At 44.8% G+C, this 26,228-nt stretch overlaps 1 protein-coding gene across 1 annotated transcript; it reads left to right on the top strand.

Moving 5' to 3' along the window:
- Nucleotides 1-2,145: 2,145 nt before the first annotated feature.
- On the top strand, nt 2,146-25,394 carry GDPD4 (glycerophosphodiester phosphodiesterase domain containing 4). Its single transcript, XM_059840356.1, has 15 exons — nt 2,146-2,349; nt 2,934-3,037; nt 3,804-3,897; nt 9,482-9,541; nt 11,276-11,374; nt 13,432-13,525; nt 15,090-15,235; nt 15,736-15,818; nt 16,642-16,792; nt 17,467-17,691; nt 18,529-18,686; nt 20,888-21,035; nt 22,139-22,221; nt 23,846-23,934; nt 24,398-25,394. Exons 1-15 carry the CDS (start codon nt 2,167-2,169, stop codon nt 24,427-24,429), a joined length of 1,749 nt encoding a protein of 582 aa, XP_059696339.1. The 5' UTR covers nt 2,146-2,166; the 3' UTR covers nt 24,430-25,394.
- The last annotated feature ends 834 nt before the right edge of the window (nt 25,395-26,228 follow it).

Here is a 26,228-nt window from a genome sequence, read left to right as displayed (position 1 = left end):
AGAGAAGGTTTAAGAGGAAGCATCCATATTTGAGTACATGTAATACCTAACAGAGGAAGAGTTTAAGCTGTATCTACGACAAACAAGGCATGAAGTAATGTCCTTAACTGTAATACAGGGGACAAGACACTGGGAAAGAATCCCCCAGCTTTTAATTACAAAGCAATTTAGGACTTGTTCAGCCTGTCTTGAGAGATGGTGGGATCTCCACCACTGACAATTTCATGAGGGGTAAATTGACACCTAGGTTTAACACCTGGCATGCTGCTGCTGCCAGACAGATGATGTGGGCAGTATTTCAGGATCTCCATAATCTGTTTTCCTGTCAAATCCTGTGTGCTCATAGACAAATATTGATGTGTGAGCCTTGTACCCACACCTGGGAATGTGAGTAACAAACCTCATGGCCCTTTGACAGCAAAACTAATGAGTTTGGTCCAGTGTCCTGAATTCCTATTGCTGAAGTAGAAGTGCTGAGAAAGAATGGATGCTGTACTTGGTGATGTGGGAATTTTGGGGATCCTTTTAGGAGATAACAAATATTGCAATCCCATGGCATGTGACAACCTTCTAGTAAGAGCTCTGAAGGCTCATATATTAAAAATATATTCAAAAGCTGTGGCTGTTACTTGGTAATTGCTGGGTTTATGCCAGGTGTACTTTAGGCCAGCTGATGAAACCAGCCGGATCAGATGTCATCTGCACCACATCCCCCCAGCTGTGCTCTGGGAATTCTAGAGCAGGATCACCATCTTGCCACATGAGACTGGCATCAATTTTTTACTAAGGGTGACTTGCTGGTGCCAGGATCTGTCACTGCTGAGCTTCTAGGGATGGCTTAACCCCACTACATCCAAGCATCCAAGTGTGTGATTCCCTATGACCATCCTGGATGGACAGACACATCTGTCTCAGGAAGGCATTCAGGGTATGATGTTCTTAGTGCTCCATAATTATTACTGGTCCAAACTGAACCCCCTTTTTGTTTCCTTTCCATCCTCTTTCCTTGTACTCCAGCTGCCAATAGGCTGGGCATTTGGAAGGGGTATGAGGGGAGTGTCTTTTCTGTTTTAACTTGTGTTTGCTGTCTCTGATTTGTTTGTGCTTTCTGCAAACTGGTCAGTTATTTGGATGTGTCAGTCTGCAAGGATTTATGCACTGATTTCTCCAAAGTCACACTGGGATCTGAGTTATTTCCAATCCCTTTATACATGCGTTTCATCCATGTGTATAGTGCAGCAAGCTGTGTATTCTTCCTCTTAAATGATTGTTATTAGGTATTCCAGGATTTGAACTTGGTTGATGTGGACTCAAGGATGTGATGGCACTTCTAATGCAACATCTCTGACTAACTCACCTCCAAAGAAGAGCTGTGTAATGGGGCTTCTTTACATGCCCACACAAAACCGTTTTCCTAAATCTTTCCTTGAAGTCTCAGTAGTGCCCTGCTGGGTGAACCAATCTTCACCTAGCACTGGTCCCTGTGCTGTTTGCTTCACTGCCACTACACTGGTTGCAATTTACCACCAAGTTCTTTGGTTTCAATTATGATTGTGAATAGCTCTCCCACATGTACATCTTTGAAGCTGGTCTTTCTACACTTGAAAGTCTGTTCCCAGTAAAGTTGTTTCAGCCAGGTAATAACTATTTCTTAAGGGATCAGTCTCTGCAGAGCTGCAGTTTTGCCAGGATAAGAGAGCTGTGTACCTGGGGGTGTTTAGTGCCTTTTCTACATGAGCTAGTTAAACTGATAGCATGTTTCAAACAGGTCACAGTGATGCTGAATAATTTCCATAGTTAATCCTAGATTTAGGTTCATATGACATATTTTGAAATGTTCTTAAGTTAATGATTTCATTTCCCAGAACCTCCTGTATAGCCAAAAGGAGGCAGAGGTAGATCATCAAGTGTGACTCAGGGCGCCTCAGTTACAACCAGTGGCACCACTGACTGCTAAGAGAATTTGCAGTGACCACGCTTCTCAGCTGGCCATCTCACTTTGGTATATAAAATAAGGTGGGATGTCCTCAGCATCACTTCCTGCTGGTCTCAGCATCTGCTTGGGAAAGCTTTCTCTCCTTTCTCAAGTATGGAAAGCTTACCCAGCAGTCTCCCAGTAAAACCTGTGTTCTCGTTTCAGGAGGAGGATGAGATAAAGGCACTCAGATGGAGGCCAGGACAACCAGCCTCAAGAGGATGAAGTTTGGGAAGCTGAAGGTGGTCCGTCGGCACCTGCTGCAGCAGTACGAGCAGCAGCCCTTCGTCTCCTGCCTGGCTGGCTTCTACAGCTGCCGCTGGAAGCGCTACCAGCGCGAAAGGACCGAGCCTGGGAAGTGCTGCTGCAGCGTGGTAAGCCAGCTCAAAGTCAGCACAGACTTGGATTTCTGTACTGGGGCAGGGAAGTCTAAGCAGACAAGGGGTTGATGGCATGGAATCCCAGCCCAATATCATTTGGAGTCCGCTGGGATCTGTTGGGCTGTTAGATTTTGCTCTAAATGCCGGATGAATTGCTGCTTCTGTGGCAGGCTCTATTTGTCTGATAATAAACATGGAGTTTGCACCAACCTCTCCTGGCCAGTGGAACATCTCAAAGCCATAGAATCAAATGAAAGAAGTAACATTAGGGTTGGGTGGGCAGTAGGAATTGCAAAGAAGGTAGCACAACTGTGCAATTTCCTCTCATGTGAGGCGGGTAAAATCCCGTTCATTTGGGAAGTAATGAGTTTTCCGTGAGAACGAGTAGTACAGAGTATGATTTTGAGGACATTTTCCTGGTTACAAGGGAGGGGATGGGAATTCCTCCCCATATTTACTTCAGTGAGAATTCCAACACCAAGCTACATATGTTTATGCATGCTGAAAGTACCTGCCATTTGCTTTGATTGCTCTGGCTGGCCGTAGCTCTGACTGCTTTCCTTCCTCTCCCTCTCCAGCGGGAATGCATGTTTTTCCCATTGCTCGTTGCAGCTTTCTGCTTTTCTCTGGTCTTTCTGTACACGTGGGGTGAAGGTAAAAATGACTACAACAGCTTTGACTGGTAAGTAACATCTTTTCCTCCTCTCTCACCCCTTCAGCTGGTCACTAGGATGACTGGGAAGGGATGAGCACCCTCTGGAGCAGCTGTGGTGCAACAGGGCGCTTTAGTAATGAAGCAAAGATTTGGCACCTTAAACTCTTGGTTACAGCATCCAAACTGAATGTCCAGTGACTCTGGAGGTGCTGAGACTTGGCCTTTGCTTGGGTACAATTTTTAGATGTATGTGTGAATTTAGGAGAAAGGGGAGAATCATCATCATCACAAAAATTGTGAATAGAAGGACTAAATAACTCTTTCCTTCTCTGAGTCTTTCTTTTCCTCCTTCCCTTTCTCCCCCATTCCATGTGAAGAAATATAGTGACTGGAATCAGAGGCATTGCACCAGCCGTCTCACTGAAAGAGAATTCCATGTTCCCAAATTCAAAAGTAAGAAATAATCATCAGGGATTTATGCACATCTTTTCTTTCTGTACTACGTAGGCAACAGTTATGCAAATCTGGCCCCTAAAATTAAATTAAAGCTGCTCAAATATTATGGGAAGGAAAGGTATAATAAGCTGTTTTAGTCTGATGGTTAGTGCAATCAGGGATTTTGGGAAGGAGGCTCTTAATCACTTTTGCATGTTACAGCTTAGGCTATTCCTCCGCCTTTCTTTGTTTTGTTGCTTAGAAAATTTCAGAATTTCAAGGAAGAGGGCTGTTGGCCCTCTCTGCTCCAGGTGCTAACAAAAAACATTCTTACAGTATTTTATTGGTTTATTTTTAGGTATAACTATGGGAACCTGGGCTACTGGTTTCTCTGGTCTCTCGTTATCCTGATTGTGGCTGCAGTCTTGTTCGCATACATCTCACTGTTACTGGTAAGTAATGCTCCTTGTAAGCTAACCTTGATTTGCAGTCCTGAAAGGTGAACTTAGGGGTGGCTTTAATGTGTCAGACCAAAGCTCAAGCTAGTCCTCCATATGATCTTTAGACAGTGAAAGTCAGGAGATGATCTGGAACACACTGAGTGTTTACAGCTCCCCGTAGCTATCTGCAACTGCATGACCAGTTTCAGCTCGGGAGTTTTTGAGCCAGATGTTGTTTCTGTGATTTCTTTCAATAATATCCCTTTGATAAATGTATACAGTTCCTCCTTGAACCCAAGGAAAGCTGACCCAGCAGTGTCTGGATTTAGATGTAGGGGGAGCTAAAAATTGTTGTTTTGGCAGCAGGGAAATATGAGCTCTGAGTCATGTAGCGGTGGTGATACGTCATCACAGCTGAGTTATTCTAATCCTGGATGAAAAGGTCTACTAGAGGAAGGAGAACAGAACTTTTTCACTTGGCTGGCTCTGCTTTCCTGGAGGGTTTTCTCCAGGTAGAGGCAATAGATGTGGTGAGAAAACACTGCTGAAATTTATGCTGAAAGAGGTTCCTGAAATCTTTGCTTTTCCAAATCCTTCCTGTGAAATTTTCTGATATGATGTGTGCTTTAGTTAGGGAAACATACCAACCCCAAAATTTTCCTAAAATTTCTAGTTATCCTTTTTCTCTGTTCTTTCCCTCATAAGAAAGCTCTCAAATAAAGACAGATTTGGACCCGTTTTTCCACCTTCTTCATCCAGAGCTATAGGCCAAGAATTCACTTTGACTCCAGGCACTGGAGTTCACATCAGTGCTATGCCTGCTCTGACTTTCATTTGGAAATGCCAGGTGCTGAGGGTGAGGTTGTGGCTTTGTCTCACCTTGGTGACCAAGACAACCAGCTTTTATCATCCATTCCTGCTGTTCTTACCCATTCCCTGATGTGTCATCATACAGTCAGTCTGTAAATTGCTCATGACAGGGAACTTCTTTTGGCTTTGTCCATGCAGTACCTAACACAATTGGTTTCTGGGGTCCTTTTTTCCTGATGAAGTACAAATAAATAGAACTTTTATTCTACTGCTAGCAATAAAAACTCCCAAGTGATAAATAGGACAGGTGCTTGTTCATGCCCACAGTGATCAAGAGCATTGAAAGAGATGTGAACTGAGCTCTGAAAGGGACTAACAACAATAATTAATTGCAAGGATTTGGTAACACCATTGTGGCTCATGGACTATTATTCAGCAGAGCCCCCTGGCTTTCCCAGGGGCCATGGAGTGGTGTGGGTAGTTGGGTGGTTACAATACTACTTTGGGCAACTCAGAACTTTGCCAGAGATGCCCATGTGACATGGATACATCTGAGATGGTGCCTCAGATGCTGTGGATCTGGAGTCAGCCTCAGGGTCAGACTAACTCACCATAGCCCATGCTAGAAACAAGCTTTGCAGAATTTCCTGGGCTTAGAGTCTGAAGACCCCTGGGGCTCATGTGTCAGCTTGGTCATGCCCCGTCAGGATCCAAATGTCAGCCAGTGTCCAAGAAGTGGATTTTCTTTGAGCATTTTCAGTTTTTTGTCACCATGAATATGATGTCTACAAGCTATCAGGGTAGGTGATGGGCAAAGTAAAGCCAGAAAAGAAGATGGAGGATATGAGGTGAAATTGGTGTCCTACACAGTTTAGTTCAGTCCCGGTCTTACTTTTTATTATGTAACTGCATCATCCTCTTCCTCTCAAGCCTCTCAGTTCTGTCTAATGAGCCTAACAACATTTGCCTTCCTCAGAAGGGTGAGCATGAATAAACCTGATAGAATACAAGTAGTCTGGATGGTATCAGACAACAGGAGAAACACTTCAGAGGTTCCTCTGCTCTGGGAACAGCCGCTGCAGGGAAGGTCCATTTCCTTCTGGCGTTTATGAAGCTGTGAGGCGACCCAACCAAAGCTGTTGGGTATTTCTGAGGACACTTGTCCTGCTTGATTGCATCACCATGCCACCATGTCCTTTGTAGCAAGACTGCTGCACGAATCCATGCTAGGAAGTGGGTGCTGTGGGCATGAGGCTGCTACTTAAATGTTATTAGGTCTTGAGGGAAAAGGGAGCAAGGAAAGTTAACACTGCCACCGCTTACGCCCCTGCTGTCTGGAAACCTGGAGGGTATTGTAGCAGCCGTGGCTGGCCAAAGCTCATCCTAGCAGGGCTCTTTCAGAGGAGGACTCTGCCAGGAATCCATCCCTCCACCAATATTTGCAGAGCTTTCCTTTCACTGAAGGCTTTGATGGACCACCCAGCAAAACACTGGGAGCCTCACAGGCTGGTAAGAGCAACTCAGTCCTTCCACATCAAAGTAAGTCATTCAGTGTGGGAACTATACAATAGGTGGGTTCTAATACATTTCAGACAGCTGATGGCCAAATAGGTTTCTGCCATGACGAATTACATCCCAAGTTCTGGTTGAACAGTGCTGGATGGAGAGTATCTTCACCTAGGTGATGTTTTCTGGTGGTGTTTTGCATAAATAGCCCATCATTTCAGAACTCTGAAGACCCTGATGCCCTTGCTGGAGCAGAAAGAATTGATATCAACCAGTGGCTGATCTGGTTTTGCTTGTGAACACCATACCTTCTTTCTTATTGATGGCACCCAGCTGGAACCTGCAAGCCTGCTTCCATGACCTTGTTGTGACCCACTGAAGCATACAGACTTCTGCCCACCTGCCTCAAGTGGCTGAAGAAAATGCTGCACAAGAAAGCACTAACTGTCTGGACAAGGATGCTCTCCATCCACACGCATCGTTGTCATTTTTTCACACAATTTCAATTAATTCAATTCAACCACTCAAGAAAATTTTCTCATCCCCATTAGGGCTAAAAGGTTAAACTGAGGGGTCTAATTACAGAACTGTTTATGCTCAGTGGAGAAGAAAAATCCTTTTTTGTTTAGTCTTTCAAACCCCAACAGATAACATTTGCCTCTCTGCAGTTCAACCATGTTTTTTCTAAGGGCTGTCAGGAGGTGGCTTGTCACTGTACAAAGTAAAGAGGTTCAGATGTGTTGTGGCCTCTTCATTCATAGATGGAGAGGACCTAAAATAGTACATTGACACTGAAATCCAAAATGTGACCTCAAAACTCCATCCCTAAGAGACTGGGGTACCAGACAAGTTCTGAGTTTTTGCCATGAAGTGAATGAATAGAAGGACCTGAATCCAGCTGCTGTGAACTTCTAAGTGAGCAGACACTCACAGGTGAGCCAAGTGTCTAAGTGCCTGCTTGCATGTCCTTGTAGTGTAGGTTCAGAGCCTGCCCACACCTCACCAGAAGTATTGAGATGATTACAAGGTAGTTCCCATGCTGAAGTAGAGTGAAGTTAAGCATCTGCTCTCCACCTTTTGCAGAAAAACCTTGTGGTCAATGCAGCCACTCAGAAAGAGGGAGACAGAAATGAAATTCTCATTGCAGTAAATCCTTTTCTCTTGCCACTGGGAAGAATCCCTTAATCACCACTTTGCAGGTAGATGGTGGAGGGGAGGGGAGGGGAGACACTTCCACACCTCATTTTAAGGAGAAGAAGAATACAAGATTTGGAGGCTGTAAGATTCTGGGAGATTATGGGACTGGCAAGAGGGACCTTGACTCTAACCTTGGCAGAATTAGTCAGAAACATACTGATCACCTAAGCCCTCATGTCTCTGTACTTACATTAGACAATCCCAGAAAGTGTGTGGAAGCAATTTGGAATAGACAGACCAGTGAGAAGATACGAGGGAATATCATAAAACAGTATCAGTGGAGATTTAGGTTAAAAATTAGGGGAAGGTTTTTCACCCAGAGGATTGTTGGACACTGGAACAGGCTCCCCAGGGAAGTAGTCATGTCTGAGTGCCCTGATTTCAAGAAGTATTTGGACTATGCTCTCAGGAACATGAGTACCTGACTCATGTTAATTCATGAGTTGCTTCAAGAATCGTGGTGTGATTCTTGGTGTGATTTTGTGCAGGGCCAGAAGATGGACTTTGATGATCCTTGTGGGTCCCTTCGGGCTCAGAAAGTTCTAAAAATGTTTGGCGTTACTGTACGCAAGGACCAGGTCTTCGTGTAACATCACTTGCAGCAAAGGAGCAGAGTAGCTTTTTGCTCTCATTTTTTCACCCTGAAATAGCTTGTTTCAATGGGGCTGATTTAAAATCTTTAGCAGTATTTCAGTTCTATCTCAACTGCTCCCAAGTTACTCCTCATGTACTGGGTGCATTTATTGCATTACAACATGTCAAGAAGCCAACATGTCAAGAAGCACTTATGTTCACTGCTGAGTTTATCATAGAATCATAAAATGATTTGTGTTGGAAGGGACCTTCAAGGTTATCTAATTCCCACCCCCGTCATGGACAGGAACATCTACCACTAGACCATGTTGCTCAAAGCCCCATCCACCCTGGCTTGTATCTTGCTTCAAATCAGCATGATCCTGGAAAGAGAGTGTGTTTGTAGAGGGATAGGGATCAGCTTGCAGTTGAGTTTCAGGAGAGAAGACCCTCTTCCCCCAAATCTGTATATCTTGTTTTCATACAACCCCACTATCCTACAGTCTGGAGGGACTTGCGTCATAAATGATCCTCCTCAGTGGAGCACTGATATTTACTAACAGGTGCTTTTCTCTAAGCCCTGATACCTGGTGACACTTGTCCCAGAATGATCCTTTACAGTGGTTGGAAAGTTTCCCCAGGCATTTAGACTCCTGGGCATAGACCTGTGCATTTTCACAGCAGCAAAGTGAAAATTTGCTGCTGAAAGTGTTTCTTGGGGTGAAGTTAATCTCCAGACTCACTGGTTACTTAGGTATGGAGCTATGCGAAGAAGCTCTGCATGAGAACCATGGGCTGACTTGCTTCATTCTTGGCTTGTTGGTGTTCAAGAAATCTTGGGTTGTCCTCTGTTCTGGCTGGGGTTTGCAGCATGCTTCACAAGAACCCTCCCCAAGGGCTCCAGCTTGCCATCAGGTGGAAGGGACATGCCAACCACCAAAAACTGGAGGCATTTGATCCCCAAGACACTTTCCTCTGAGACAGGTCTGAGATCTGCCTGTCTCTTACATTCCCTGTGGTAAATGTGGAAAAATTGCCTTTTTTGCTGTCTGCTCTGTACTTTTGTGCTGATCTGGGGCATTTTTTATTCCCTGACTTCTCTCCCGTGGTTGATATGTCTCTAATCTCAATAAATGCATAGAAAATAGTGAAGGTTAGTGCTGTATTGGTTTATACAGTAATAATTGACCCTGGCCATCTTCCTCTTTTAGAGTCTCTCCTCACAAAAAGCCATTGTAAGCAAGTACCCCAAAGTGCCCAATTATCTGTTACCCGGGAAAATGTCTTTGATCCTGAAGGGCAGTCCTGAGATATGATTGGCCATTTCAGAAGCATTTTTACTGTAGCACTAGACTTTTCTCTCCATACACCAGTTCTGCAAACATTGACATTATGCAGGAAGACCTAGTGTAAAGTAACTTCCCAATGCCAAAATAATTCCCGAAGTGCCTCACGGGCACAGGTCACCACCTTGCACCAGGATGCATACAATCTCTTCTTGATTTCCCAGGTCCTCGCGATGTGTTTGCTTGCAGAAGGTCAGCAGCTGTACCTGCACTGGAGTCACAAGGTGGGGAGAGTCAGGGCTTTCTGGTAACTCTAATCTATGCTTTTAATTGATTCTGTGGTGTTTCTTTGCACAGAAAACCTCTTGGACTCTGGGAGAGAAGGAAGAGAGGGAAGAGGTTTATCTTATGAGGTTGAGATACCCGTGAAAATTATATCTCCACCTGAGCTGATTGCTCAAACTCCTTTTGCACTCAGTGGAGGGAAATGAATCCTCTGAAGATGCAATTCATCCAGCTGGTCATAGGCCTCTAAATTAAGATGAGATGAATCACACTCAAACAACCTTTTTTCCCCCACTGACTCTAAAAGGTGTCTGCAGTGACTCATTCAGGTGAAGATGTCTATATTCGACTCATCTACATATGGTAACATGAAGTCAAAAGCAAAGTTTTCATGAGAAGCACTGCATGATTTTCTGGATCAGACTCCAGCAAAGTGAAAAAAGTGTCTGCTCTCTCCACAGGAGAGAAAGATGGTTTTTCCAAGGCATCCTGCTGCTTTATGCCTTTTGGTCTTTGGGTGGTTCCCTGGGAATGTTCAAGACCAGGCTGGATGGGGCCCTGAGAAATCTGATCTAGTGTCTATGGCAGGGGGGCTGGAACTAGATGATCTTTAAAGTCTCTTTCAACTCAAACTGTTCTATAGTTCTTAATTCTATTTTAGTGTTTGGAAAATGCCTTTTGAAGTTTTGAAGACACAGAAACAAATTATCAGGGACTTACTGCTGTAAAATTATGGGTTAGAATAATCTTCTTGAAGTAATTTTTGAGGCTATGTGAGGCCTTTAAAAATGTTTCTCTGTCCATGCAGTTTAGGGTGGGATAAAAAGCGATTGCAAAGGAGGAGGGAATAGCTGAACATGCTTGATCCTGTGCTTCTTCATTTAAGTAATGGAAACTGCATGATCTTTACTATTGCTAAATGGGTTCCAGAAGAACGAGAAAGTTGTAGAACAATTTGTAAAAAAACAACTAAACAAAAAATTTTTAAAAATAATAATAATAATAAAAAAGAGGCATTCTTGGGTGCAAGGGATTAGGGATAGATTATTAAAGAATTGATCTGTAGAAGATGCCCTGAAGAATGGTTAGGGCCTTGGTGCAATTACCTTTAGTCGTCAGCAGTAAGATGATATACCAAGAAAGGTCTGCCATTACCACAGTGCTGGTACCAAACCGAATGAGAAGCTGAAGAATTGACTGAGACACTGCCTCACCTTTTTGGTTAAAAAGTGAACCCTCATCTCCTAATTATGGGAGGGTTTGTTATTGCTGAAACCTGTTACAAGGCAGCTCATAGAACAAGGAAGTTGTTGTCCCTTTTGGGTGGATTTTGTTACTTTTGAGTTTAGAAGTGATGAATTCCATCTGCAGGTTAGGGATTTAATGTAAGCTGATCACCTAGGCTCCATCTATGTCAATAGCGAGAGGCACATTCCATCATAATGCGGGCAGGAATGGATCACCTCTGAAATTCCTCTTTCTCCACTGGTTACAGAGAGAAGTCTGAGAGCTGAGTTAGTTGAGTACCCAACTCCCAGAATCAGTCCTGCCATACTGATAACATTGTGGATTTGGTTTTAGACCTGTTGGATCTCTGGCTCTGAACTGGCACAGTCAATCTCATGCATCCAAAACAATTTTTCCAGCTGCTTAAATTAGCCGTGAATAAGATGGATGGCATACCCTATGCAGAAATGCTGAAGCTGAATCATGTCTTCTTTGTGTCCCCTCAGATTGGTACTTTTCTCGTCCTGGGCTTCTCTATCGCATGCCTCTTTGCATTATCTATACTCTGGCGAGACCACCGGAAAACTGTCCGTCTGTCATTCCAGGTAAGGGGGGTTAGGAGGTCTGTTTGGAAGAGCAGCTTGTTTATAGGAGTATTTTGTGACAATTGGCAGAAGCTATTCCATGTGGTGGATGGTTTTCACATGGTTTTTGTTAGCAAGGTACGTTCTGAGAAAACTTTTATTTTGACTTAACATTTCCTGTTGGGGGAAAGGAAGCTGAGGTCCGAGGCTGGGTTTCAAGCCATGTGATTTAACACATCTCAGTTTGGAAAGATATAGAAAGTTACAGCCCTTTTTTCTTTTCCCTCCCCAAAAATGTAGGTGTACTGTTAAATTCCAGCTGCCCAGGGCAGGTAAATCAGACCCCTTAGACTGGTAGGTTTGCTGCAGCATGAACTTTCTCCCTCATCCCTCATCCCAATCTGCTGGTACAGCAAAATTTCAGTCTTTTGTGACTCAGAAGAGCTTAATCTCCTGAGGGCACAAGCACACTGGGGTTTTGTGAAGCAGGTGGAGAACACTGGTGTCAGGTGGGACAAAATGCTGGATGCAGGAAGTCAGAGTTCATATTTGCTGGCCTCCTCAACTCTCACCAGATCTGAAGGTGGAAGCAAGAGCTGTCCAGTGCTGTTCAGTGTCTGAGCATCCAGGTCCCCACTTGTATTGGGAAGGGGGAAGCCTGTAGCCTTTGACTACACAGATGCTTTGCAGGATCCAAACCACTCTACAGTTCTATGATTTTATGCTGTTTGGGTCTGCTACCTCTCCCCTATGTGTCTTAGTGAAGGCAGAGGAATTGAAGATGCGGTATTCGTAGGGAGTGGTTAATTGCACATTCCTGCTCTACAGCTCCCTAACCACTGGGTTGTGCACTGGCAAAGGTTATGAGAAACCATCAGCTTCTCCTCCCCCGACAGACACCAGGGGATTTGTTTGAGGGGAAGGAGACACAAAAGCCTTTGGGTTCCCCAAAGATGCTGTTTATTTCAGGAGTCCATGCCCTTTGAGATGGTCTCCCATTGCTGTTCCCAAAGGACATGAACCTCTTGTAGATAATGTGTCATGTTCATTAGCCCAGCAAATCTATCTCAGGTACTCTGGACATCTCAGATGGCACCTCTGCTTGCACAATTGATCCTGCTTCTGGTTAGGAGATGTTGGTATTGGGTGTCTGGGGCAGACAGTGTCACGTGCAGTAACATGTCCCAGTGGCTGCTGCTTTCTTCAACCTTTCCAGCTTAGAGAATCGAGCATCAGGACCAAGAAATAGGAAAGGTTTGCGTCTGGAGAGTTGGGTTTTTTCCTAATGCATACCTTAATAACTGTCAGTTCTAGCTGGAATATTTGCCCCAGGGTGCTGATGAGCATGAGAAAACAATGGACTGGTTTCTAGTTAAAATTTGCCTAGTTTTAGGAAAAATGTGTTAGACCAACAACCCTTCAGATTCTGTATTTCTGCTTGGTTTCCACCTCTTTTCATGCATTCATGCTAAGCATAGAAGTGTTCTTGTTTTGTGAGCTTCTTGTTTAATCTTTAGGATTAAAGAAATCACATCTATTAACTATATCTGTCCAGCAATATTATCTAATATATCTGCTTCTATTATACCACAGTAGTTAGTTTCTTACCACAGCTAGTAAATACCACATTTTATCACTCAGGTTTATTGACATCAGTTTAATGATTTAACTGCAGCATGGTGTGGTGTGGAGATGGCTATTGCGTGGATGGGTTTGGATTGGAGTTGTTTATATTGGGTTAAACTGGAAGATGCTCACAGATTATGGATATCAGTAGTGGCAATCATGTTCTCATGGAGGAGGGAAGTTGTGTCCCCTTCAGCTGATTTAGGAGAAAGTAAAGAAGTGAGGAGCACTCCTTAGGCTGGGACACACTCCTCCCTGGCCTGGACAGGGGCACATGTCTCTCTGATTCCTGAGGTGTTTGGTGGATCCAACACAGGTGAGGGAGAGTGATTACTGCTGGTATCTGCATCAGGAGCCCATCCAGGTGTAAGGACTGTAGCTCTGATGGGGATTGTTTCCATCTGTCTCCACAGTTCATCCTGTGACTAAAATCCTTTTTTTCTCCTTGCCAGGTCACAGCTCCTTACCTCCACATAGGGGCAATTGCCATCATGGTCCTTCTTGCCTGGCCTGTGGCTGTTCATGCCATCAGAGCAGATAAGAAAGGTACGGCAGCTCTGGTTCCTGCTTCCAGTATGATAGAAGATATATACAAGCATGGGAAAAGAGGCATGCAGGAGCCCTTCCCTCCCACACCTGCACTCCAGCTAGAGGAGTCTTTCAAATTCTGCATCTCTCAGGGAAATTAGTAGGGCTGGGGCTTGGGCTGTGCACTGCCCTGTTGCTGTCCCAGTGTGTGACTGGTTTGCATGCTACCTTGCAGTGTTTTGCCCACTACTGAGGCAGTGATCTGTGTGGAGACAGAGGAGACTAGCAGAAGCACCCATGTTCTGAGTCACAAGTGAAAATTTGTTTGGCCCTCTGCAGGAGAAAGCAGCCAGTGGCAGCTCCCTTGGCTGATTTTTGCTTGCTGTGTACAGAAGAGATCTCCAGTCCAGTCAGACAAACCACTTCAGACTAGCTTATCCCAGGCCAGCTGAAATAGGGAAAAGATCTTTTTGATCAGTTCCTAGTGTTATCTCACGGGACGTTCCTGCCCACCTCTAGGAAGAATGACCAAATGTTGTAAGGACAAAGCCAGGTGCCAGGAAAAACTGCAGAAAAACCTGACTGGGAGTGTCTGTTTTTCTCTTATTGTTCCTCCATGTAGCCAAAACTATCTGCCTGACACCCATCTTCAGATATTGATTTGCTATAACAATCACAGACAGAATGGACTGGTGAAAACATTTTTTTTTTTCTGGTCCAAGACTTTTCCTGTTGAACTGCAGCTGGGGAGGTTGGGGGAGAATACACAGGGACCCTAGACATTATATACCACCATGCCTGAGCTGCTCCTAGCTTAGCACATCATCATCTTAGGGTATGCCCAAATTCCTTCAGAGCCACTGGCACAGAGGATGGTGGTACCCAGTCAAGAGAGAGGTGTTGGTGCCTAGGTGCTCATTTCTCAGAAGAACTGTTTTGGTCCCTGAGGAGAAGGACTCCTGGGGCTCTTGGGCAACATGTCAACAGACTCGGGAGAAGACTGTAGATAATGAGTTGGCAAGTTTCTGAGGTGCAATATCCATGCTCTCAGGGTCTGTAGGATTATCTAGGTCACACACAGAAGGTCACTACCAACCATCTGAATGAACCAGGGAAGTATTCAAAGTAAGGAGATGCAACATAGTTGAAAGAGAGGTACCTACTCTTCTTCATTGGGAAAGAAACTTGAAAATGGTGCTTCTTCTCAACTGAGTAAGAAAAAATTAGCATCCTTCTGCTGAGGATTGTTTTTCTACATATGGAGGAGATTTCATTGCATCATGTTTAAAGAAAAAAAGAAATAAAGCCATATCTTGCTGTCAGGCATAGTGAGATGTAATTAAAGCTTAAAACCTGCAGTCCTGACTTAGACAGCCTGCATCCTTGCTTTGACCAATTTGTTTTCCTGGGTTGCATTGTTTGGAGAGAAAGTGAAAATTAGGGGAAGAAGGAAAGGAAAAAGGGATAGGACAAAGCCCAAAAGCTACTTAGATGGAGGATTGGATTCAAAGTTAAATGGCAAGGCAGACTCGTACCTTATGATGTGGATTAACTCTAGCCTTCCTCCTTCAAATTCTTTCAGTTACTCAGATGATAATTGTTGGTCCATACCTGGCTATCCTTCTCTTTCTTTTCTTGATACCTCTGGGGATGTATTCTCCTTGCATCAGAGAGATGGGAACACTTGGACCAAAGCCAGCCCTCATTGGACACCGTGGAGCACCAATGGTAGGTCTACAGAAGTTATGTCATTTCTTCATCCTGTCTGTTGCTACTTTCTCCATCATCTTTTGTTCTTTTTTTTTTTTTTTTTTTTTTTCTTTCCCCATTAAATCTGTGGAGGGTGGGAAACATTTCTGGTCATTGGGACTGCATGCCAAAGGCATCACTGCATGAGTTGGCTTACAAGCAAAACAATGTTCCTGAGGGACAAGACCAGGTTGGGGGGGCTCTGAGCAACTTGGACTAGTGGAAGGTGTCACTGCTCTGACAGGGGAATTGGAATAGGGTGATCTTCAAGGCCCCTTCCAACCTAAATCATTCTATGATTCTGTTATTCTTCTACACAATGGGATTGGCTAAATTGGAAGAAAACAAACAGTAGACTTTAGCAATATAATGATGCTCCCTTAATAAAAACCAGAGATGTTACAAAGAGGCAGAAAGTATTTGCAGAGTCCTCCAGAGAGTGTGTGAAAATTATCTGCTCGTGTGCCTGTTTTTTCCAGCTGGCACCAGAGAACACTGAGATGTCATTTCTGAAGACGATTGAGCATGGTGGGGATGGGCTTGAGACAGATGTCGCCATAAGGTGAGGGCAAAACATCGCATCCCACAGAATATACACTGGTTCTTCTAAGGGCTGGAAATGTGCAGCTCCAGGCAGCTGGGTTTTACTGACGGCTGGGACAGGGTCCCTCAGCTGTCATGTGATGGCAGGGGCTGTAGGGCATGGTTGTTCTCAGGCAAGTCAATAAGCTGCAGCTTATTGATTTAACAGTCGTTTTTCTACAGTGTGTTTTAAATGGCTGGCAGAGTATAAAAACAAGCCCCTAATCTATCCTGACTTCCAGGTCACAGTGAGGGTTATATCAGGTCTACAAACCAACAGATCTTTAATTGCCTTTGGTGAACCCATCACCATGAAATGCTAACATTCTGTGCAGGATGAGGTGTTCACAGGCACTCAATCAGAAAAACAATAACATGTGGACATTCTACTAAACTAGACCTCTCTATAAAAGAAAATTTTGTGTTTCCGTCACTATCCATTCAGAATTCAGTCCTCTGAAAACCACAGAAACACTGTGATGTCAGCAGAAAGAGATTTCAATCATAAGTTACAAACCATTTTTGAGGGAGTCGGCAGGCAAAAAGGTCATCTCCCTCATGTTGCCCCTAGGGAAACTGAGACACAGAAAATCATGATTTCTGTGAGATCTCCAGAGGTATTTAAGCTGGAAATAACCTGATGTTGTGAGCCTCAGCATTCCTCCATATTGCACATTCTGCAAAGAACTGCTGTGCTCTGCTGCATTCACAGTGGCCCACATGTTCTTCTGACCTGGCTTGAGTCTGCTCACGCTGTGAATGAACCTGCTCCCCAGGTGACCTGAACTCTTGCTCTCTGGCAGCTATGATGGGGTTCCTTTCCTCATGCATGACGACACCTTGAGAAGGACAACTAACATTGCAGAGGTCTACCCTAGTGACGCTGGTAAAGCTGCTTCGTTCTTCTCCTGGAATGCCCTGCAGAAGTTGAATGCTGGAACGTGGTTCCTTAAGGTAAGCATCACAAAGGGCATAAAACATTCAAGGTCAGTTGGATTGGACCCTCGGCAACCTGATCCAGTTGGACTCATCCTTGTTTATTCCAGGGGGCTGGGACTAGATGAGCTTTAAGGGTGTCTTCCAATGCAAACTCTTCTATGATTTCATGACTGTCGCCAGCTGGATGTGAAAGAGACACCAGCTGTCTATTATTTAACAGCATCAGTGTTAGAAGAGGAACTGCTAGTTGAATCAAAACTCAAATAAGTCAGTGTAAATCTGTCAGTTTGGGTCTCTTTGCTTTGTCCAGTTTGCCTTCAGGCTAAGGAGACCTGTAGCAATTGGCTGGTGGGTGTTCTTGTGTCACCTTATCAGGGCAGCAGCAGAGCTCATGGGCTGGGTGAAGAAGAAAAGAGCTACTCATGCAATGTGCTGTTTATTCAGAGCTAACAAGGTGGGACAGAGAAGCACAGCAGAGCTAGCTTTGCACTATGCAATTTAGGTCCCAGAAGCAGTATCCTCACTGCCTGGGTTAGCTTCCCCCATTTCTTATGTAGAAGAAATAAGTAAAATAAAATATCCCCACCTGTCAAAGACTGACATAAAACATTTTCCCTCTTAGAGATACAGCTGACTCCCAGAGCAAGCTACCTGATTGATTTCCTTTTTTTTTATCTGTTTATTTCTAGAACAAACCATTTGTAGGGATGGGCTCCCTGTCAAAGGCAGATCAAAAGCAGGCAATGAATCAATCCATTTACACGCTAAGTAGTTTTTTGCGCCTCGCAGACAGTCACAATAAACTTGTGATATTTGATCTCTACCGCCCTCCAGAGAAGCATCCTTACAGGAACTTGTGGCTCCGCAAAGTTCTGGACGTCATCCTCAAAGAGGCAAAGATTAAACGCCATCTGGTAGGGTGGCCTCACTCCACATCCCTTTTTCTTGCTCTCCTCATTGAGACTTTGGGGCGTACTCTGCATGATTTCACCTGCATAAAACTGGCCCATTGCATTTCACTTGATTAAAATGCCGTCATTTGGATGTATTATATTCCTAATATTAGTTCCTCAGAAGGTTCACAATAGTGTAATCCTTCAGCAGCACAGGAAAAAAGGCAGTGTATATATCAGCTGATGCCTTTGCCCCTAAACAGCACCCCTTCATAAATATAATAATTGTCAGTCTATTCCCTGCTACCCATGCTTGTTTTATATATTACATAAAAATTCCTGACTTAAAATAAAATAAATTGTGAGTCTTTATTGCCTTCCTCCCCCAGCAGTGGATGAATGCTAAACTCGTGGGATTCAGGTTATGTACCCATTGATGTCTGGGGAGTTATGCTGATCTGTATCTGCTGAAGATCTTTTCTTCCATGCTGGAAGAATGGTAATTTTTTCCAGCATGGAAGAAAAGAATATTTTTGGTTGCCTTTTCCATAAACCAAAGCTATATTTTCATTCTTTTACAACACTGCCTCTATTGTTGGGCTGTGTGAAACGTACTTACTGATTTCCAGTGGATAAGCAAGGAACAGTGGATACTTATTTCTTGATAAAAGTGACTTGCAAGTTCTAACCCTGCATCTGAATATTATTTGGTTATTGGGAGAAACATTGGAGAAAATCTGACAGGCTGCGTTACGTCCCTCAAGGTGTGATCTTTACGGGGCTTGTGTGAACAGCAGGGCATATCAGGGGCACAAATTCTTCTGCTGAGAATTCACTGGTTCCTCTTGCTGCCTGCAGGTCCTGTGGCTGCACAACAGCGTGAGGTCCTTTGTTCAATCTGTTGCTCCAGGGTTTCAGCACACAATGGGCAGAAAGGCACCAATAGAAGACCTATTAAAGCACAATATTGTCAAACTCAATCTGGTCTACACTGACATGTCCAGTGAAGATATCCGGTAGGTTTCAGCCCCAAGTACAATCTTTGGGCTGCATCTGGTCTGTGTTTGCCTCATGCATGGGGCAATGTCTCCCTCCAGTGACCAGTTCCAGAGACTGTAATGTTTTGGGAATAGGTCCTTCAGATCAAGTAGCCATCCCTGATGTATTTTAGGGGTGACAGGCTGCAATTCACTCCAACTGTTGATTAAGAGGTGGCACATGTAATTAAATCCAGCTGTCCTCAATTCCATACTGACCAGGATCTGAGGATCTTCTGGTAAGAACAACACAGCTGTATCCTGATTTCTTGTCTTTTTATTTGTGCCATCCCCAGTCCCACCGACACTGAATCAGGGAGAATGAACAACTATTTACCCTCCCATGGCTCTTCCACAAACACCAGTTGGAGGGCATAATGCTGTGGTGAGAGACCATCACCCTCTGGTAGCCGGTGTTTTGGAGACATCATTTGTCTGTCACTACCAGTACTTTGTTGCATGTGACACACTGAAAATGCCATTTCCATGATGAAAGGATCCACATTCATTGTAGGAGTTCTCAAAATGCTACTCTCACATGGCAAAATAACCCAAAAAACCACAACCCCCCCCCCCCCAGATTTACCTGTCCAGCTCTCCTTTTGTAAATAGGATTTTTTTGCTCTTTCCAATGCACAAAACCATTGAAGTCTAGTTGAAATGAAAAAGAAATGAAAAACTTTGATCCTTTGGACAAGAGTAATGTTCATGTTTTCTCAATTATAATTGTCATAGGATGTAAAATCATAGAATCACAGAACAGTTTGGGTTGTAAGGGACTTTCCAGCACCATCTACTTACAGCCTCCCTGCCATGGGCAGGAAAGCTCCCAGTAGACCTGGTTTCTCAGACCCCCATGGCCTGGCCTTGAACACCTCCAGAGATGGGGAGTCCATAGCCTCTCTGGGAAGTCTGTACCCGTGTCTCAACCACCCTCACAGTTAAGAATTTTTTCCTAATTTTTTCCTAATGCCTAAGGTTTAGATCACTAAACCTTGCCCCCTTCAGTTTAAGGCCATGTCCCCTTGTCCTGTCACTCAAAGCCCTTGTAAATTGTCCCTCTCCAGCTCTCTTGTAGCCCATCTCACTACTGGAAGGTGCTCTAAGATCTCCTCAGAGCCTTCTTTTCTCCAAGCTGAAAGGCTGTAAAAAATCATACACAGATCCATTTGGGTAAACCTTGGATAGTTCCTAGGTAGATTTATAAATGCTGATATTGATGATACATTACTTTACCATTATACAAAGAACAAACTTACTTCATATTAAGTTTCAATAGCTTATAATAACTTGAGAAATTATGTGTTGATGGAGCGACCATAACAAATTTGGGTGGCCAGCTTTGAAGGTTAGCTCAGCTGGTTTATCCAACTCAGGTGCTCTAACCAACACCAACATTGTGAGTTCACTCCCTGCCTGAGCCATTAACTGAAGAGTTGGACTCTGTGGCCTTCTGTGTCCCTTCCAACTCGGACTACTCTGTGATTCTGTGGTGGCTGGGAGCACACTGTGGAAAGATTATAGAATAACATGAATGGTTTAGATTTAAAAGATCTCTAAGACCTTCAAGGCCAAGCATTATCCCAGCACTGCCTAACCCACCACTAAACCATGTCCCCAAGTGCCACATCCACATGTTTTAAGTACCTCCAGAGATGATGATTTCAGCACTTCCCCAGGGAGCTGATTCCGAAGCTTGATAACCCTCGCCATTAAGGAATTTCTTCCTAATATCCAATCTAAAGCTTCCCTGGTGAAACTTGGGTCCATTTTTTCTTGTTCTATTGCTTGAAGATCTTCCATGCTGAAATAATGGTAGAACAGAATATTTTGGTTGCCTTTTGAAGAAAGAGACTGGTCCCCACCTGGCCACAGCCTCCTTTACAAACACATCTCTACCTTGATTCATATGGCAGAAGGATTAGAAAGGTTTTGACCTTCTGGGCATTTTATCTGTATTTGTTTCCAGCTGTTCAGCTATTCTGTATTGACCAGTTGTTAATGATTAATTATTGGCTGGTTGGCTTTCCTTTATGTTCCTTATCTAGGTCCTAAAGTAAGCACTCCCTACAGAAGATTACAACCATTTCCCATGATCTTCCCGAATCTCCTTGAGTAAGCCCGAAGGAAGTGCTAATCTCCTTGCTCAATGAAGGTTGTTGCCTTTTGGTCTTTTAAAGGAAATATGCCGCGGCAAACATCACCACCAACTTCTATGTGGTCAACGAGCCATGGCTCTATTCCCTGGCATGGTGCTCTGGGGCACACTCTGTGACCACCAATGCCGTCCACTTGCTGAAGGATCTCAGCCAGCCACTCTTCCTCATGGTAAGTGGAAGTCTTCTCTGTCTCAGGGGTGGGAAATTGGGTTGGCATGTCCATGATTACCTTTGGAGATGATGGGCCAGTTCACACATGGGTAAAGCATCCTTTAAGGATCCTTTGCATAAGAAGGACCTGAGTTGAAACCTGGCATACCTGGAACCTCAAAGCCACTACAGCTATTACCATACCCTTCTCTTCTCCTGGCTCAGGATGAAGCACCCTACTTGTTTGGATTATCACCTTAGGCCTTGAGATAAGGGAAAAAAATTAATATTGAGACTTGTGCCGGAGGAAAGGAAGGGCCTTTGGGGTACAAGCTGATGCATGAGGATTTCCATTTCTGAGCTTTTGAAGCACCTTACTGATGCCAGAAGTTTATTTTTTTTCCAGAGCGTCCCACTGCCTTTGTCAAACTTGGTCTTCTTCTGCAAGTCCAAGAGAAACAGCCACAGAAATAAGCCTTCCTTCTGGGAGGAATTTTCACATAATTTCTCTGTTTGTTATTCTGCCTTGGACAGCCTGTAGGACCAAGAAGCCCCTGGGGCATTGGTCCCACCAGAGTCCCTTTAAGGGCTTTAAACAGTTGGCTTCAGTCTTGAATTAGATTTTACAATGCTCCCCTCCAGAGAAGTGCAGTGTTTCAGTCCATTCTAAGTTTGGGTGGTGGTCCAGTGTAAGAATGATCTTCCCACCTAAAGTGGGAGCCACCCCAGGCTCTCTGTGGTGTTCAGTAAAGGGCAATTTTGCCAGAGAAAATGAGATGCCACCAGTTGATGTTATTTTTGGGGTGAAGCTGAGAAGTGCAAGACCTGCCTTACAAACAAGAGGTCTCTGAGGCATTCATAGTGATATGGTGAATCTTCTTGGCTACACACCAGACCTGCTTGTATGAAGGAGAATGATTTGGCACCAAGCACCCAGTGCTGAGTGGCCACTTTGACGTGCCACCAAGTGCTTTAAACACCCAAGGGATGTTACTGCAGATGCAAATCAGACAGCTGAACAGCCATATTCAATCAGGAAGAAAGAGCTTGAGTAAGGTTTTCTGCAAATCTCATGGTCCTAAGTGGTGGACAGAACCTGTTGTGTCTGTTGTTTTCTTCCAGACTCCACAGCAGTACAGCACCATGTGGATCCTGACAGATCTGACCTCTGCATTCCTCATCTCACTCATCTTTGTTCTGCAATGGTAACTACCAAGTTGTTAATGGCTTGTTAAAAGATCCTGACCTCATCTTTTGCAGGTGGAGGGAAGGAGGAATGATTTCAGGTGACCTGAAAGGTTAAAACTACACTTGAGAACCTTTCCCTTTTCCCTTTTCCCTTTTCCCTTTTCCCTTTTCCCTTTTCCATTTCCATTTCCTTTTCCTTTCATTTCCTTACACTTTCCCTTCTGGAAAGGAAAGAAAGACCCAATAGTCCTCCAAAACGTCTCTGTTTCTCCTGCTTGCTCTCATTTTCTCTTTCCATTTTGGCAACTTAGACATTGTTTGCCCTCAGGATTCAGTGGAGAACTGGTAGATTTATAGTAGCAACATAAACCAATTATTGAAGCTGATGGGCAGAGAAAGGAACTGATTTTTCTCTTTATTATTTGACAGTGTTTCATTGGACTGATTGGTTAAGACAGCTCTCAATGTTAAAATCTGAGCATCCCATGTGTCTCTGCACATGCCAGAGCCCCACAGGAAATCCATCCTCCCACACAAAAATGTCTGACCATGTCACATACACCACATTTTTTTTCCTTCCACCCTGTCAAAGATTTTTTGGAAATCTGGAGTTCATGGAACAGGCTCACCCCAGCTGGTCATGTTTGGCTGCTGGATGTTCTGCTCTGCCACAGTTGTATGAGGAATGTGCCTGTGCTCTCATCCCAGTAGTGCCCAAGGAAAGCAGGATGTGCTGGGCTCAGCTCTTCAGCTGGCTGGCTGCAGGTGGGTGGGAGGGAGGGTCAGAGCAGCCAGCCCAGGGGAGTTTTTTTGCAGGGTGCTGCAGTACAATGATGCTGCTGGTGGCAACAAGCAGAAAGTTTGGGAAGCCCCTGAGCGAGCAATCTGGGCTGCTGTTAACTGTGACTTGCTTTGGCAGAGGAAAAATGTTGGAGTGCTAATATTGCTCTGGGATGGTGAAAAAATTAATTAGTAGCAGTTTGGCAGTGATGAACTAGCAGCTGTATGGGCATTTTTGCTGGCCATCCACGTTTCCCAAGGCAAGATTGTTGCTTCCTTTCCTTCCCCTCTTACCCTGCTCTGCTCTCCTCAGAGAGGAGGAGCTTTCCTGCTTTCCCCTGGTTTTCAAGGCTACAGGTTTCAGGGTGGTTTGCAATCACCCCTCTAAAGCATCACCACCACCACCAGACCTTCCTATGTCCAACTCCTCCAGGATTTGTGTTCATGTTGTGTGCATTTCCCAAGCAAGGGCATCCCCAGCCCTCCTGGGACCAAAGGGCCATTAGCAGTGCCTCAGTGCCCTGTGTGGTCTTGTCAGGTTTATGAACACACCAAAATCAGTTTTCAAATTTCTTTGGCTGCTTTAGAACCAGTGTCTGTAAACATTTTGGAGATTTTGGAGCTCTTAAATCTTGCTTAGAAAACAGGACATCAGAAAGTTGCCTTCAGAATGCTGCTGCACACATGAAGTGTGGATGCTTAGACATCAGTCATGTACTTGAGTCCTTTCTCAGTAAGAACCTGATAAAATCCCAAAATACCTGCCCTCACAAAGTAGGAAAAAGCTGTCCAAGGCAGCAGGGGGCTGTGAGGAACACCACAGCAGGCAGTGGCCTGACCCAGGTGCTTTGCCCCATGCAGGTGGCGAGAGAAGAATTTCTCCTGCTGTCCTGCCGAGGACAGTGACACGATGATAGAGAATGGTGGCTCCTACAACAAATTCAAGACAGGTGAGGAGAGAAGCTGCATCCTGCTCAGGGGGGGTCTCTGTGGGAGTACTGAGATCCTGATGGGTGGGTTGGTGATGGGTGTCCATACTTAAGGAAGGAAGGTTTTGAGGAAAGATGCAGTCTGGGTTGTCTCAGCCCCAGACCCCATAGCAGCTCAATACAATTGGCCCTGCTTCAAGCAGAGGCTGGGGCAGACACCTCCAGATGTCCCCTCCAATACTCATTACTCTGCAATGCTGTGAAAAGAGACTCTGGAGGCACTGAGAACTCTTGGTTCTGCCAGGCAGGGTGGGATTGGCTGGGGACCCTCCCACGTACCACATTTCTGCACCCATGGAGCTGTCATCCAGACAAAATGACCCAACATGGGCTGCATGCATATTCAAACAGGTTCTGTTTGCTCACAGTGGCTGTCAGAACTGATGCAGATGTTTGGTAGCTCACTGTGTGTCCCCTTTTCCAGAGCTCACCAACATGCCTGCCGTCCTGGCCTGACATGGGCAGAGAGGGGACACGGACCTGCCATTCCCATGAGGCCGGGGAGACCAGCTGGTGGGGGCTCAGATCTACCTGCTGAGGAGGAGCCATTTACCTTCATGGCCCTGCTGGAGATGAGCACCAACCTTCCTCTCCTACAGCTTTTCTCACATTCCCATGCCTGTCAGGGATTCTTGGGGTGCAGGAGAGCGCAGATGGAGTTGCAGCCATGAAGAAACTGTGCATTATGGTGAGATGCAGCAACCACACGGGAGCCACCATTTACCTGAGACCACTGGCATCCCACAGGGCAATCATTCCTGCTGTGCATAAGCCCTGTTTCCACACATGCTGCAAACATCTGAGCATCCTCCAGACCTCCTCATTCTCAGGTGCCCAGATTTCTCATCAGACCAGCCCCTTCTCCACACACTACCTCCCATCCTCCCCCCTTGCAGGTGTCCTCCATCCCCAGGAGCACACAATCCCCACCACGATGGTCAGGTGCTGCTGGCTGGCTCATTACAATCGGTACCTTTCTATAACAGAGGCAGGGGCAGCTTTGGTTTTCCTTTTTCCCACTCTTGCCCTGCCACAGAGCCAACAGGACAATCTCCTCCCCTTGTCTGTGGGCGAGGGCATGTGGGGGCTGAAGGACTTTTTTGTGTCTTGGCCATGTAGCTACTGGGACTATGACCTGTATGAACCACTTTTCTTCAGAAGGATGGAGCTGTGTGTGAATTGGTTCCACCAAGTGTTTGCTTTTCCCTTGGGAAGGTCTGTACACCTGTACTACAGCCTGGGATTTATTCCAATTTTCATTTCTCCCAGTGTCTGCTGGCACACAATGGGGAGGGGGCCTGTGCTCTGTAAGGGAGATGTAAACGTCTCTCAGGTTTAAGCCATATCTTTCTACTTGAAGAGATAAGAATATGTTTTTTGTAAATTGCAAGTGATGTTTTAAATACATTTTATCTCTCCTATCCTGTTTTGTTCTTATTTCAGCAAACTGGGAAGGGGAAAGAATACAGTAGTCTTTACCTGATCTAGACTATAGACATTTCTTATACATGAGCCTTTTGTTAAATGAAGTGATCACAATGAGAGGGCAGCATTAAGTTTCAGAGTTATCTGTGCTGAAAAGCACCCAAACCTTTCCAAGTTGCAATTTTAGGTTATTTTGGAGGCTAGAAATGTGAAAAATGAAGATCCTCCTTTGGAAAAAGGCTAGAGGGCTGGTAATTGTTGCAGAGCAGCTCCAGATCTATGAACTATGGGGAGTGGATGGTGTTGTATCCCCTTCCTCGTGCTCTGCATACATAGGTGGTTCGTAACTTTTGGTGGGTACTACTCATGTAGGGAATGTGAGCAGCAAAAGTAGGAGGTGGGGAGTGTGTGGGGGTTAAGTGTGGTGTGCACCATGGGCTCCTCAGCCTATGCCTTGGTGTTCAAGCGAGGGACTTGGCTGTGGTTCCCCAGCTGCTGCCTGTAATGTACATTGGGAAAAGCCACCTCAACGCTCTTTGATCCATGTTATCTAGCTGCTGCTTGGCCAGTATGCACTGGTAACTCCCTGTACTCACCCTCCTCATCCTCAGAAGCCTTGTCTAGGCAGAGCCTGGCCAGTTAGACCTTTAATGTTTTACACTCTGTCACATCTCAGCTACTATTTTCGTTGCTTCACAGCTTGCAAGGTCTGGCATCTTGTTAAGCACATGACTGGTCGTCTGACACCCACACACAGACTTTTCTCCCAACATTTCCTACATGCAGTGATTAAACTCAAACCTGACTGGAAGATTCAGCCCTTGTCAAAG

The sequence above is a fragment of the Haemorhous mexicanus genome, chromosome 2 (genome assembly GCF_027477595.1).
Source record: "Haemorhous mexicanus isolate bHaeMex1 chromosome 2, bHaeMex1.pri, whole genome shotgun sequence".
NCBI classification, from domain to species: Eukaryota; Metazoa; Chordata; class Aves; order Passeriformes; family Fringillidae; genus Haemorhous; species Haemorhous mexicanus.
Note: the sequence above shows the minus strand (reverse complement) of the source record. Positions and strands in the feature narration are given on the sequence as shown.

What these genes read in the sequence shown, in the direction of transcription:
- GDPD4 (XM_059840356.1), top strand. Translation starts at nt 2,167, where the DNA reads ATGGAGGCCAGGACAACCAGCCTCAAGAGGATGAAGTTTGGGAAGCTG. An exon ending in GACTACAACAGCTTTGACTG is followed by an intron (nt 3,038 to 3,803) that starts GTAAGTAACATC and finishes GTTTATTTTTAG; the next exon opens with GTATAACTATGGGAACCTGG. An exon ending in CTGTCCGTCTGTCATTCCAG is followed by an intron (nt 11,375 to 13,431) that starts GTAAGGGGGGTT and finishes TCTCCTTGCCAG; the next exon opens with GTCACAGCTCCTTACCTCCA.